This window comes from Euleptes europaea, chromosome 4, assembly GCF_029931775.1.
Source record: "Euleptes europaea isolate rEulEur1 chromosome 4, rEulEur1.hap1, whole genome shotgun sequence".
Classification (NCBI taxonomy): Eukaryota; Metazoa; Chordata; class Lepidosauria; order Squamata; family Sphaerodactylidae; genus Euleptes; species Euleptes europaea.
In genome coordinates, this window is record NC_079315.1 from 36,466,099 (window position 1) to 36,480,417 (window position 14,319).

The 14,319-nt window shown below is 43.2% G+C and overlaps 1 protein-coding gene across 4 annotated transcripts in view; it reads left to right on the forward strand.

Moving 5' to 3' along the window:
• MLLT3 (MLLT3 super elongation complex subunit) overlaps positions 1-14,319 on the forward strand; it is a 155,298-nt gene that overhangs the window by 138,216 nt on the left and 2,763 nt on the right. For all 4 annotated transcript variants that reach the window (XM_056848670.1, XM_056848673.1, XM_056848669.1 and 1 more), the window contains 2 exons: positions 6,075-6,146; positions 6,780-6,851. In XM_056848670.1, the coding sequence (XP_056704648.1) occupies positions 6,075-6,146; positions 6,780-6,851 (144 nt within the window). The remainder of the gene's footprint in view (positions 1-6,074; positions 6,147-6,779; positions 6,852-14,319) is intronic.

Below are 14,319 nucleotides of genomic sequence, written 5' to 3' on the forward strand. Positions count from 1 at the left end.
AAAGCAGAGCTCTTTCTTTGTACGTTTGGTAGCCCGTAAGAAGGAGGAAGCAAGATGGCGGCAGCTGCAGCGGTCACAGCCCTGGAGCTCTGAGGTTTTTATCTTTTTAAAGGTTTTATCTGGTTCATTAGTTCTCTTTTTTTCATAAGCCGAAAGGGCTATCTGCCGCTGTGAAGCGAGATAGCTCCTTTTAATTTCTAGTTTTTTTTTTTCTGTGTTGTTGCAGACTTGGTGAGGCTCTAAGACTTAGCTAGGATTAGTTAAGCTAAGAGAACTTCTGTCTTTTTTCTTAATTGCTGAAGCCGATGAACTTTTTTATTATCACCAAATTTTAAGGGCTGTGTGCTATCAGCCACAGAAGACTTGGATAAGTTTTATTATTATACGGTTCCTCCCACCACTGATTAGAAGGAGGATTTATGGCACCTGGTAAATGCCCAAGAGATCCAGATGGCGTCCTGAGTGTTCCAGCTTCAAAACAATCCAAACTTGATGATTTCTTCCTCTCCCCTGAGAGGGGGAGTAGATGCTATGTTTATAATGTTGAAACAACAAATCGTTTTGCCCCTCTGGAGTCTCCAAGGGAAGAAGGAGGAGGAGAAATTTCCCCCATGAAGACATCCTAGCTTTAAGGACACGGTCTCCTGAGCCTCCTGAGTTGCAAAGACCCTCCCCTGGAGTAGTGAATAATTTGGATGGGCTTTCACTCATTGAGAGTCATTTGGCTCTGACTGCTAGAACAGTAGACTGTATATTTGGTCATATCCACGAAATTTCCAAACAAATTAAGCCGTTGAGGATGGAGGTAGCCGGACTATATGATTTATGCAAAAAGACTTTAAGTAACACCGGACTCCAGGCTACTGATTTACAGCCCAAACAAGCACGTACCGATAGGAATCATCGCAGCAATTTTCGGATGCCTGAAAAGAGCCTGACTGAAAGTAGTAACCAGCTAATACTCAACCCTGAAAAAGTATGTTTAACTATCTGCAGTCCTTTCGGCTGGGCACCTGATTGGCACGGCCTCTATAGGGTTAAATTACACCTGTCTGCATTACTCAGGTTTGACCATGTTAAAGTGGACCTTCTCCAGATGCAACTCAATCCTCCTAATCAGGTGCAAAGGGTCCTTCTCACCTTTGCTTCAACTAGAATACCTTCCCTGATTCATAGATGGAAAAAAAGATTTAGGAGCAGAGGAGTTTTTCCGGTGAGGGTCTTTACGAATACAATTACTAACCCTCTGATTGTTAAGCTTCCGGCTCCGACCAATACCATTCTTGATTCCATGGAGGAGGAATGGATGGGAGCTGACACCCCTCAAAGGATGGGAACCGACAACCCCCAAAATGATTTAATATCTTGGGATAAGCAGCCAATTTTGGAAAGCGGGCTGACAATGCATAACCAGCATTACATGGCTGAAAATACTACCAAACTGAAGGCTATGCCTGATGCTGGAATTCAGAAGGAGGCCGAGGACAGCACAACCTCACAAAACCTTCAATTAGTATCTACCCCCCCTGAATTATTGTCGGAAGTTGATAATATGGAAGAGTGTATTCAGGAGACTTTTGTTGACCTATCCAATCAAGATCAACAATGGATTATGGATAGACTGGACTGCCTGAAGGAGGAATTAGCAAAACAAAGATCTAAAAAACGGTCATTTACCTCCCAGCCACAAGAAACAACGGACACGAAGTGGGACTCCCTTTCAAGAGCGAGATTAGTGCAGCCCTCAAGAGGCCATAATGTGGGAACGATAGAGATGCACCCAGCCCTATCATTGAATGTGATGCTGAGATAAATAATCTGCAATGCCCCAATAATGGTTGTGTTTGTTCAGAACACGACAGGGCCCTAAATATAATATCTGAACTAGACTGACTAAATTTTAATACTAAAAAAAGGTGTAGAATTCAGGGTCAAATTTGTCACTTTATATCTTGGAACATTGCTGGCTGGGGAAGCAAAAGCAGGGATCCTGACTTGCTAAACTTTTTGAAGGGTTTTGATATTATTTTTTTACAGGAGACCTGGTCTCTTACTAATATTTCTTATTATGGCTTTACTTCATATGCCCTCCCAGCTCATAAAACTAATATCAAGGGCCGCCCTAAAGCGGGCCTGTGTTGTTTGGTTAATAACTCCTGTAAATTTAAAGTTAGGCAGCTAGATCCTTGTCCCCCTTTCACTCAGGCAATTCTCTTACCCACCAAGGAACTGTCAATTATATTAGTTAATATTTATATTCCCCCTTTTATTGACAGTACTGCATCCTCATCAGTTTGGAACACAATAAATGCCTATCTGAACAAACATTTAGATTCACAACCTGAAACTGCCCTTTTACTTGCTGGGGATTTTAACCCCAGGTTGGGCGATAATAACATTCAGCTAATTAATTTTATGAAATGGGATGCTGAAGATTTTATACCATTCCCATTTTTAGCCCCTAGGTCGTCAAAAGACTCCATTATAAATCAGGCTGGTCATCATTTGGTGGAACTGTGTGTGAATTTTAATCTATGTCTACTGAATGGTTCTTTACAATATGATCCCTTCGGCCAGTACACTTATATCTCCCTGCGTGGTTGTAGTGTTGTTGATTTTGCAGTCCATTCAGCTGACCTAAGTGACCACATTGTCAATTATGTAGTTGGCAATCGATCAGAAAGTGATCATCTACCCTTGCTCCTGACTTTTAAGACTAGTTGTGAACCTGCCAAGCCCTTTTTGTCGAACCAGGATCAGGATCACACTGTCAGCAAGTATAAGAGGATTAAATGGTCTCCATCTACTGTGTCCCAAATTCAGCAATGGATACATAGTGATACTGGGCAGCAGTTATTTAACGAACTATTAAATGCTGAAACCCCAATGGTGGCGTTGTCAACATATAACAATATTGTTGACAGACTTGGTGACTTTGCTCAACCAAATTAGTCGTAGGTCCTCTAAATGCCTAAATAGCACCTGGTTTGATGTTGAATGCCTTGCGGCAAAAAAAGAGCTTCACCATCTGTTTAAGCTGATGCGCTCAGGCCTGTTACCTTGGGTCCCCTCAGCGAACTGCGAAAAGAGAAAGGGGTACCAAATTTTGCTAGCCGAAAAAAAACATGCTTTTGCTATGGAGAAATGGTTGCAGTTATTCCAAGCATTTAATAGTAAAAATAGCAAAGCTTTCTGGTCACTAATTTCAGGACTTAATTATTCGGTTGGTGGCAACTCTGCAAGTTTAATTCATGCTCAGGCTTGGTTTTCGCACTATTCTAATGTTTTTAATGTGAAGTCCCCAGGGGTTTCTATCAGAGAACCTTTTATAGCCCCTGATGTACCAGAATGGCCTCCTGTCACCTGTGATGAGATGAGAGAACGTATTATTAGCTTAAAATTGGGCATAGCCCCGGGACCTGATGGTATTCTTGCAGAGCTCCTAAGGAGTAATTCCAATTGGTGGGCCCCGCCACTCGCACACCTCTTCACGCTGATAGACAAATTTGGTATCCTCCCAGATTCGTGGCTGAATTCTATAATAATACCATTGTTTAAGAAAGGTGATCCTAGTAAACCGGAAAATTACAGACCAATTAGTCTTTTGTCTATTATAGGAAAGCTCTATGCCAAGCATCTCCTCAAGAAATTATCTGAATGGATGTCCCTTCATAATCTTCCAGGGAAAGAGCAAATTGGATTTTTACCTAACCATTCTACAACTGATCATTGCACAGTTCTTACATTATTGGCAGAAAAATATCTTAAGTTCCCTAGAGGAAAGTTATATGTTGCTTTTATCGACCTTCAAAGAGCGTTTGACACAATCGATAGACAGATTTTACGGGAGAAACTAAGCCATATGGGCCTCGACCAACGCCTTTTGTTTTTATTACATAACCTCCATACATCCAATACCTGTCAAGTTAGATTTTATGAGGGAAGCCTCTTAACCCAAAAAATCCTGGTGACAAAGGGTGTAAAGCAAGGCTGTGTACTGTCACCATCCTTATTTAATTTATTTATTTCAGATCTCCCTGCTTTTTTGGCTAATACTGATGGTCATGCACCTAAGCTAAGCTCTGAGAAAGTCCCTATTCTGTTATATGCGGATGACGCAGCAGTCCTATCCCTTTCAAAGATGGGTCTTAAACGTTTGTTAGCTTCTTTTATCCTATTCTGTAAACAGAATTCCCTGTCTATTAATTTTGATAAGACCAAGATTCTGATCTTTTCTAAAACTTGGAAGCAATCAGTTTGGAAAATTGAGGGAAGAGAAATCGAACAAGTGAAAATGTTTAAATATTTGGGGGTCTCTTTTCATTATAATTTAAAATGGATTGCACACCGTAATCAGTCCCTTACCTTGGCAAAAAATAAGATGGCTGCAATAACTCATTTTTACTATAAGAAGGGTAACCATTTTGTTCTGGCCACCTTACAGATTTTCCAAGCCACTGTGATCCTGCAACTTTTGTACGGAATCCCAGTCTGGATCCAGGGTTTTAATAAAGAAGTGGAGCGTCTCAGGGCAGTTTTTTTTGAGACGCATCCTTGGCGTCACAAACTTTGTTTGCTATTTTTCTCTGTGCGCTGAGCTGGGACTGCACACGATAGAATCTGGTGCTTGGATCACTACTATCAAATACTGGTTACGCTCTCATTTTCGATCCCCCCCAAGTAGTTTATTGGCAGCTTTGCATACTGACTCAACTGTTTCTAGATGGTCTCAGCTTATCTTAAATAGGATCAGATCACTCGGGATTGATCTTGATTCCTTGTCCAATTCCAGTGAATTATATATTTTTAGGACAATCCAAAAAGGATATGGGACAGCGATTCCCAAATAATAAAAGCCGGTGCTGAAGGTATCTGCTCCCCTCGTTTTTTAGGCCTTTCTTATCAAATAAACTCTATGGCCCAGTATTTTTCTAACTTAACTATACCCTCTCACCGTAGAGCATTTTTGTTGGCCAGATTTAATATATTCCCTTCAGCTGTTGTTAGTGGTAGATACAAGGGAATACCATGCGAAGCAAGATGTTGTAGGTGTCAATACAAAGAACCTGACACAATACAACATATTCTCTTGTACTGTCCACTTTTCACACAGCTTCGATGCAGCTTAATTAGCTCTCTTCCTCAATTTACTACTGCAATGACTACTGGACACATAGGCCATTTATTGGATGACAAAAGCTCCGAAGTTACCACTCAAGTAGCCGAGTTCTTGGCCAAGGTCCTAAAGGAGGGAGAAAGAAGGAGGGGAACCCTCATTTAATTGTTTATTATAAAATTTACTGATGAACTGTGTATTCATTATTTTTTAGATCCATATCTAGCTGCTTTACCTGTTTGTTTTGTTACTGTAAATGCCAATAAAGGTTCTGTTTTCTGTTCTGGTAGCCCATAAGTGAAAGTTCTGGATTGGTTCCTTTTATTTATATCCATTTTTATTTCTGATTTGATATTGTATTTCTTTTTAAATTTAATATAAGCCACTTTGAGTCCTGTTGATGGGGAGAAAAGCAGGATATAAATATTTTTTTAACAAAAATCAATTAAATAACACACATAGATTGTGTCTGTATCTTCCTCTAAAAGTTATTTTGCTTGCAATATTTGTTCAAATTTTCACCCAGAATCTACGTCACATTAAGTAAATCTCCAAAAACATGCATATTTATGTATGAATAAGTGATTAAATGATACAGATTCAATATCATCACTGTTAATTTCTGACATGACAGTGTTATGAGCACTTATTTCTCTTACTACTGATTATTTTGTTAATGTTCATAAAGGCCCTTTCCAGTGTTTAAAATGACTTATCATTCCTTTTTCATTTACTTCATTTTGTAGTATTGTTTTTGTAGGATACTTGACTGGAGCAGGAACACAAAGGTTAGAGAAATAGGCAGCTAAAAACATGCTTAGACAATGAAGAGGTTTGGTATGGAATTTCTAATAGTCTTTCATTCTTTGCATTTCAGCAGCTGTTTACTATGAAATGTAGCTATTCATCTAGCCTTGTAGTGCCCTTAAATAATGTACTTTTTCTTTTTTCTTTCCAGATTCTAGAAGTAAAGAGTCCCGTAAAACAGAGTAAATCTGATAAACAGATAAAGAATGGCGATTGTGATAAGGTATAAATGGCTAGCAAAAAGTAATCTTTAAATTATCTTCAAGAAACATACTTCACATATTTTAGAAATATCTACTCTTTCAATATATAAAAGTCTGTGGTTGGAGTATTATCTTTATTACATATTTCTTAATTTTAGTATCCTTACATTAAACTTGTATAGTAGGAGATAACTTGTTCCATATTCCCAGTGCCTAACCAGTTTCTTGAACTGCATAAAACAAGTCCTGTTTACATGTTACATTGAATGCATGTTCTGTTGGCATTTATTTATATTATATTATAATGTCAGCATTAATTATATTTAATTCATTTATATCCCACCTTTTCCCTCAATGAGGACCCAAAGTGACTTACACCATGAGAAAGAGTCAATGTATGTACACTTTAAAATTAAAACTGGGCACCAGTACCTGGAGAAATGTAGCACATTCAGCTGTACATACATGGAGCATAACATAAGAGTTATTCAACTGATGTACAAAGAGAAATTTTCACTGTACACAGATTGTATGTGCATTCACTGTAACATGTACACACAGGACTTACATGACATTACAAATGCATTTGTGACCCAAGTTTTAGTACTTAACAAAGTGTGTTTTGTCTGAATTTTGGGATTACTTATTTTCAGGCATATCTTGATGAATTAGTTGAGCTCCACAGAAGGTTAATGACACTAAGGGAAAGGCATGTACTACAACAGGTGAGAAGATCTCTTTTCTGTATGAAACATATTGAATTTGTCAAAGTCAAGAACCTAGATTTGGTCTTCTAGTGTTTAGACTTTAGTAATCCAACAATGTAGACTTTAATAGGTGTAATTTATACTAAAAATAATAAGATTTTTCTTTGCCCAACAGAAGCAGGCTTTGTGTTGTGATAATTTTCTCTGAGTTTGGCAAGTGACTGACAGAAACAATTACAGTTTTTTAACTTAAATCAGCATTAAAATTTTGTTCTCTTTATGTTAAAGTTTGAATCTGATATTAAATTTATTTTTAAGGATTGTTTTGAATGTGATGGCTATTCATTGGCAAAGCTCAACTTCTTGTGTTTCACCACAAGATCTTAAGGGCATCTAATTTCAAATTTTCTTTAAATAAAAGTCTCCCAAGTAACCAAGATGATTAAAAATTGATGTTTCACAGTCTGTATCTAAAGGCTGCTTCAGGTACTATTTTTGTCATAATCCAAAACTGATTGTAAAATACTAGAATAAATTATAGATATTGGTTGAAAAACAAACTAGATTTAGCACTATCCCACAATAACAAACCCAAGTTTGTAATAAGAGAATGCTTAGCAGAGAGTCAGCCCTGGTTCTCTGACAAGTACATCTGAATAATATGTATACACTTAATACAAAACGTAGATGTATGCCTAAAAATGTAATGAATGAAATGGCCCTTATTCTTTTTAGGAACCTATGCTTCATATTGATTATGCAAATTAACTGCTCATTGGGGCCATTTAAGAAAATCGGATTGAAGTTTAAATTCTGTTCACATAGGTGTTCTGGGAAATGCTATATTGAGAGACAGGATACATAAAATCTCTGGGCTGGATCCCTTTTGCTAAAGAGGGAATTCCTCTGATAGACAAATCCTTCCTCATTGGTGGAAGACTCTTTTTTAAAGGAAGACAGCCATTGGATTAAATTCATTACATTTTTATTTCCTAACTTCAGATGATTTCTGAGCCAATAGGTGAGTTGTGGATTAGTAGCCCTTTTTCAGTCATTATGTTTGACTGCATATACCGGTCAAACATGCTACATTTGATCAATCCATGTATGCGGTCACAGCACCAGGAACATAATGACTAAATGTTAAGGAATTTGGGTGTTGGAGAGCCAGGTCCAGTTTTAATTTGCAAGATGGCCTTGGTTACTTGTTTACTTTTAGCCTACCGTATATACTCGGGTATAAGCCGACCCGAGTATAAGCCGACCCCCCAAATTTGAGGCCAGAAAAGGGAATTTCTTATTGACCCGCATATAAGCCGAGGGTCAATAAGAAATTCCCTTTACCCGTAATGCTGCGCTCTAAAATGGCGGCCGCCATTTTAGAGCGCAGGGATGGTCTCGCCCCTGCCCCAGGTCGCCCTCCTGCCAGCCTCCCGGGCCCTCCCAACCCACCCCGACCCCAGTGCCATCCAAGGGGGGGAGGAGGAAGAGCCCCTGAACCCCCTACTCACCGGGAGAGGCGGCGAATCGGCACTCTAAAATGGCGGCCGCCATTTTAGAGCGGGAGGAAGAGGCCCAGAGAAGGCCCGCTGGAGGCCCGCGGATCAGCTGTAGACCGGGAGGACCAGCCCTGGTGAGGTGGGCGAGGTGGGGGGGGGGAGAAACTGCCGCTGCCGCCACACAGCAGAAGGCGCCGTGTTGTGGGGGTGGGGTGGGGAATCAGCTGGAGCGCGCTGGGGGTGGGGGGAGCGCGCTGGGGGGTGGGGGGAGCGCGCTGGTCGGCTGGAGCACGCTGGGGGGTGGGGAATCAGCTGGAGCGCGCTGGAACGTGCTGGGGGGGTGGGGGGAATCTGCTGTCTGGGGGGAGCGTGCTGGGGGGTGGGGTGGGGAATCAGCTGGAGCGCGCTGGAGTGCGCTGGGGGGGATCAGCTGGAGCGCGCTGGAACGCGCTGGGGGGTGGGGGAATCAGCTGTCTGGGGGGAGCGTGCTGGGGGGTGGGGTGGGGAATCAGCTGGAGCGCGCTGGAGCGCGCTGGGGGGGAGCGTGCTGGGGAGGGTGGGGGAGCGCGCTGGGGGGGTGGGGGGGAATCAGCTGGAGCGCGCTGGAACGCGCTGGGGGGGTGGGGGGAATCAGCTGTCGGGGGAGCGTGCTGGGGGGGTGGGGTGGGGAATCAGCTGGAGCGCGCTGGAGCTGGGGGGTGGGGTGGGGAATCAGCTGGAGCGCGCTGGAACATGCTGGGGGGGTGGGGTGGGGAATCAGCTGGAGCGCGCTGGGGGGGTGGAGGGGAATCAGCTGTCGGGGGGAGCGTGCTGGGGGGTGGGGAATCAGCTGGAGTGCGCTGGAGCGCGCTGGGGGGTGGTGGGGAGCACGCTGGGGGGGTGGGGGAGCGCGCTGGTCGGCTGGAGCGCGCTGGGGGGGGAATCAGCTGGAGCGCGCTGGAACGCTGGGGGGTGGTGGTGGGAATCAGCTGGCCGGCGGGAGCGCGATTCAGCGGCTCCGAAGGAGAAACCGCCCAATTACCGTATTGACCCGTGTATAAGCCGAGTTGGGATTTTTCAGCCTTTTTGGGGGGCTGAAAAACTCAGCTTATACACGAGTATATACGGAAATATTAGATTGGTAGGATGCAAAAAGTAAACCAAGAGAGTTCTATTTTATGACCTGTGTGGAAAATAAATAGCAATAAATAATGTATATCTTAAAGTTAGCTTAGTAGACCTGTAAAAGGTCTGTATTAAAGGTTTTCAGCCCTTCATATATGCTTTGTTCTGTAAAGACATTTAAATTGCTCCAGTATGATAGATAGCAATGAAATTGAAGGGAGAATGACAGTTTATAAACAGAATACTTTAAAACAATAAAGTGCAGCTTGCTTTATCAAGAACAAATAAGACTCCCAGGGACCTTGCTTCTTGAGTCTCCAGTTAAAGTATTTTACATTAGCAATCAGAAATCTTGACAGCTTTAATCTTAACTCTTACGCCAATGTTTTTCAATAGATTAAGAGCATGAGTGCTAATATGAAAGGCATTAACATAACTCCCTTTGGCAGGTGGTCAAGAATGCCCCTAAAGCTTTCTTGGCTATATCTTTATATATTTGTGCCTCTGTTAAAACTGGAGGGGAGGGTCATCTTGCTCAGATGTACCAGGTGGCCTTGACGCTGTAGCTGTATTTCTAAGAGGCCAGGATGAAGAATGGGGTTCAAATGTTCACGTTGCTCTTAGCTAGGAGTTTAAAAAGCATAGATAGCGATCAACAAATGAGATTTAATTTCTCATTTCCTTTAAGAACCTTGCATAGCTTAAAAATGCATCTGTTAACACTTCCTAAATGCTTTTGAATTCCTGAAATTTATTATTGTGGGAGTTAGGAGAAGGCCCATTCTGGCATAGTATCACAAGAACACGCGTATCAAATATAATTCCTTAAAAAAAAACTTCTGAGTTGTTCTAAACTTTGTCTTATTCAGTTGCAGCAAAGTAAAACAGGAGTTAGCAATTGGGATTAGATTCTTAACTCTCAGAAGGAAACTCAGAAATTATTTCCATGTTAGCCATTGAGTGTTGTGGCTATAGTTACAACATAAACCACTGCTGCTAAGTGAAGGTTACATCACAACATGAGTGGGTGGCCATTTTAAAAATTATGCTTCTCAGCAGGTTGGCCTGTTAATGTCAGGCAATGTTTCATATCATATATTGGCTTGAAATTTTATTACCTGTTGGTAATCCAGAAATACACGAGATTTGGCAGCTAGGAATAAATAGCCACAATCATTGAGCACATATTTTTACAGTGCAATATGCAGTTATTCTAGTTTAAGTCCATTGATTTTGGTGGGCACAAAATTGCACAAACACCCAATCAATATCCTTTCTTACTAGGATGTCAAGTTGCCTCCCGTGATTTGCCTGCTAGCACTCTTTCTCATTTGTGTGTGTGTGTAAAATTTTGAGATATATTATACAAATTTCAAATCTTAGTAAATACTATCACATAAAAGTACGTATCTTATTTACATTTCTATAAATCCATGGAACAAGTTAAGGAGTAAATGGAACAAGTTAAGGAGTAAACATCTGTCCTTTTCCATTTCCAGTGATATTATCAGACAATAAACAAAGATATGTTTTAGCACAATGCAGTGAGACAAGCAAACTATAAATCATTATGATACTTACTACAGTCATACTTGTACCACTGGTACCATAACATTTCATTTGCTCTCATACACGCCCTATTATAAAAAGGTTGCACAGTTGAAAATATCAAAATGTAAATGGGAGTTCTTTTTCTCAAAAATCAAATAGATGTTTCCAATTAACTGAAAAACAGGGTTAATGAATTTGGCCATCTCTTAATCTGACCAACTCCATCAGGTTAGAACCGTGTTGGTGAACCTATGGCACGCGTGCCAGTTCCAGCACGCGTAGCCCTCTCTGCCAGCACACGCAGTTCCTCCAGGCCGTTGGCCTTTCCGGCTCTGCCCCGCCCCTGATGGGGGAGGCTGTAGCCTAGCGGTTCCCGCTTGCCTCGTGGTTCTGGCCCGAGGCAGGAGCTGCCTGCCGCCCCCGGAGGCCCTCCCATGCCCGGCAGCGGTGCTGCTCCTTTGTAAATCCAGCAGCAGGGACACCGACGGGCCGTCAAGGTTCAGGGCAGGAAGAACTCCTGCACGCGAGGAGGCCCATCCCGCTTGTCGGTTCTGTCGCCAGGGCACCGTGAGGGGCAGGGCCTCCCAGGACTTTCCGGGTTCCTGGCAGAAAGAGCCCTCTGCCTGCAGGGCAAAGGCGCCCTGCATCGGTCCCACTGGTGCTCGGCTAAGGTTCGGGCCCTTTCCAGGGATGGGGGAGCGGCCGGGGGTCTCAGGCGGGCAAGCGGCGGCCGCCGCTCTGCAGGAGGGAGGCCTTGGCCGCGCCTTCCTGGCGCTCTGGCTGCAGAGCCCGGACGGACTGGGAAGCTGGCGCCGGCCCCGCACCGCAAGGCAAAGCAAGGTCGGGGGGAAGGAGGGAGTGAGACCCTCCCCCCACGAGCGGCGAGTTCGCAGCTGCCGCCCCCCCACCTTGGGGTGCTGAAGCTGCTGCCTGTTGGGGCCCAATCCTGCTGTGGTCAGGGGGGAAGGAGGGAGTGAGACCGCCCCCATGAGCGGTGAGTTTGCAGCTGCCGCCCCCCCACACCGTGGGGTGCTGAGGCTGCTGCCTGTCAGGGCCCAATCCTGCTGTGGTTCTCCCACGCAGGAGAGGCGCAATGCCCAGCCGCTGGGACATATTCTCCGTGCCGCCGCGGGATGTTCATCTTTGATGGGCGGGGGGGAATCCTTCCCACCCACGGCTCTGAAAACATCGAACAGCTGGGCGCGGCTGTCCAGGAGGGGAGGGGCCGTGGCTCAGCGGTAGAGCATCTGCTTGGCATGCAGAAGGCCCCAGGTTCAATCCCTGGCATCTCCAGTTCAAGGGACTGGGCAATTAGGTGATGTGAAAGATCTCAGCCTGAGACCCTGGAGAGCTGCTGCCTGTCTGAGCAGACAATACTGACTTTGATGGACCGAGGGTCTGATTCAGTATAAGGCAGCTACATGTGTACAAAACATAGTGGCATTTAAACAGCTGGTTAGGTTTTGTAATATGGTTTACATCACCTGGCTGCAGGGCCTTCTCACATACAGGCACTCATAAGGAATGACTACATGGAGTGCCAGGAACAGAGAGGGCCATGGCTCAGTGGTAGAGCATCTGCTTGGCATGCCAAATGCAAACTTTTACCTTTCAATAAAAAGTTGTTTGTATCAATGAAAGCTCTGTTATTGTGTTTTTCCTATAAGGCAAAAGGTGTTAATGTATGAGTTGTTTTTTCTAAACTAAAACCTCAGTATTCAGGTTAAATTGCCGCATTGGCACTCGGCGATAATAAGTGGGTTTTGGGTTGCAGTTTGGGCACTCGGTCTCTAAAAGGTTCGCCATCACTGGGTTAGAAGGTTTTGTTATCTCCCAGACTTTATTAATCCAAAATTTTATAGTCAACCTTTCTGTCTTTTCCCAATTCTGTGCAAGTGATTGTTTTTCATTTTTCACTAGGCTGTTCCCCCCCTGCCTCATTTAATTATTCAAAATACCTGCCTCCTCCCCTCTGCACTTCACACTCTGACCAGAAGTTCCAAGAATGCAAAAGGCTGTTGGCTAGCAAGCTCCTCTATTACTCCCCCCCCCTTACTAAAAATGGGGAAAGGGGGAGCAAGCAAGATGCCACCTCCTCTGTCTTGCATGGTTTCTCTCCTTTTTGTTTCTAGCAAGCAAAGGGAAAAAGGTGGGAGGATTCAGTTGGCATTTGTATGGGGAACAAATAGATTCCCTTTGGAGAGAGCCAAGGGGGCTGATGGAGGTGGTTTGCTGCCTTGTGCGCAATGAAGAGCTACAACTAAAGGACATAACATACCTTAATTGGACTGTTAGTGGGATCAGCAAATCACAGAATTACAGATTGAAGGAGGAAGATGATTCCTGTAGGTGGGATATGGAATTTTAAATGTGGGTGGCCAGGGGAAAGAACTGGTGTTGCATAATACCATTTTAAGTAACAGTTGTCTGTCTATCATTGAAATTTCCTAATCAATTGGAGTTCTGTTCAGAAGCATATACAAATGAGACTGGTTATTTATAGCAGTGGTTCTCTACCTGGGGTCATATGGCCCCCTGGGGGGGGCAGGATATTCCAAGGGGGCCACAGGTGAAAATTGCACGGCACAAGACTAGGGAGCCACAGAGGGAAGTGAGAAGTGAAGAAAACAGAAACACATGAAAACCTAACACATGACTTTCTTCATTGCACTTCTATGCATCGTTAGCAACTGTGGATTTTTGTATCGCTGTAATCTTGTGCAACCGTGGTAGAGGCTTTGTTCTCCCTTGTATGTGAACATTGTTGTTTATTAGCGTGTTGTATTCCCTTTTTGTGGGGTATTTTTTGTAAATTTTAGTTTCCCAATAAGAACTGCATGTGTGCATTTTTTGTGGCTGTTTATGCTTCTTTGTTCCTTGGCTATTTACAAACAAAACATTTAAATAGCTACCTTTCTACCAGTAGGCAGGGTGGGCCATAGGAAGGAAACAAGGTCAGAAGGGGGCCACGGTCGGAAAAAGGTTGAGAACCACTGGTTTATAGTACTGGAAAGGTGAACTGTGGCTAAAGGATGCTTTCCTCTCTTATTATGTCGATCAGTTTTCCATGCTTCTTGGTTCAGTGCTGCATCTTTATGGGTAATGCAGTTTACAACCTTACTTTATTTTCATTTAAGAAGTTTCTTTCTGTAATGGAAAGAGGACAATTCAGTCTTCTGGAACACTTGAAAAGAGTTTTTAAAATGTTTGCTATGAGCTTCATGATTAAAAACTAACACAACTGATCTTGCAACTGTAGTGCATTTCATAGATTAAGCCATTTGGTGCCATATTTGGAGAAAGTGCTGGAATCAGAGGAAATTTTCTTGCCC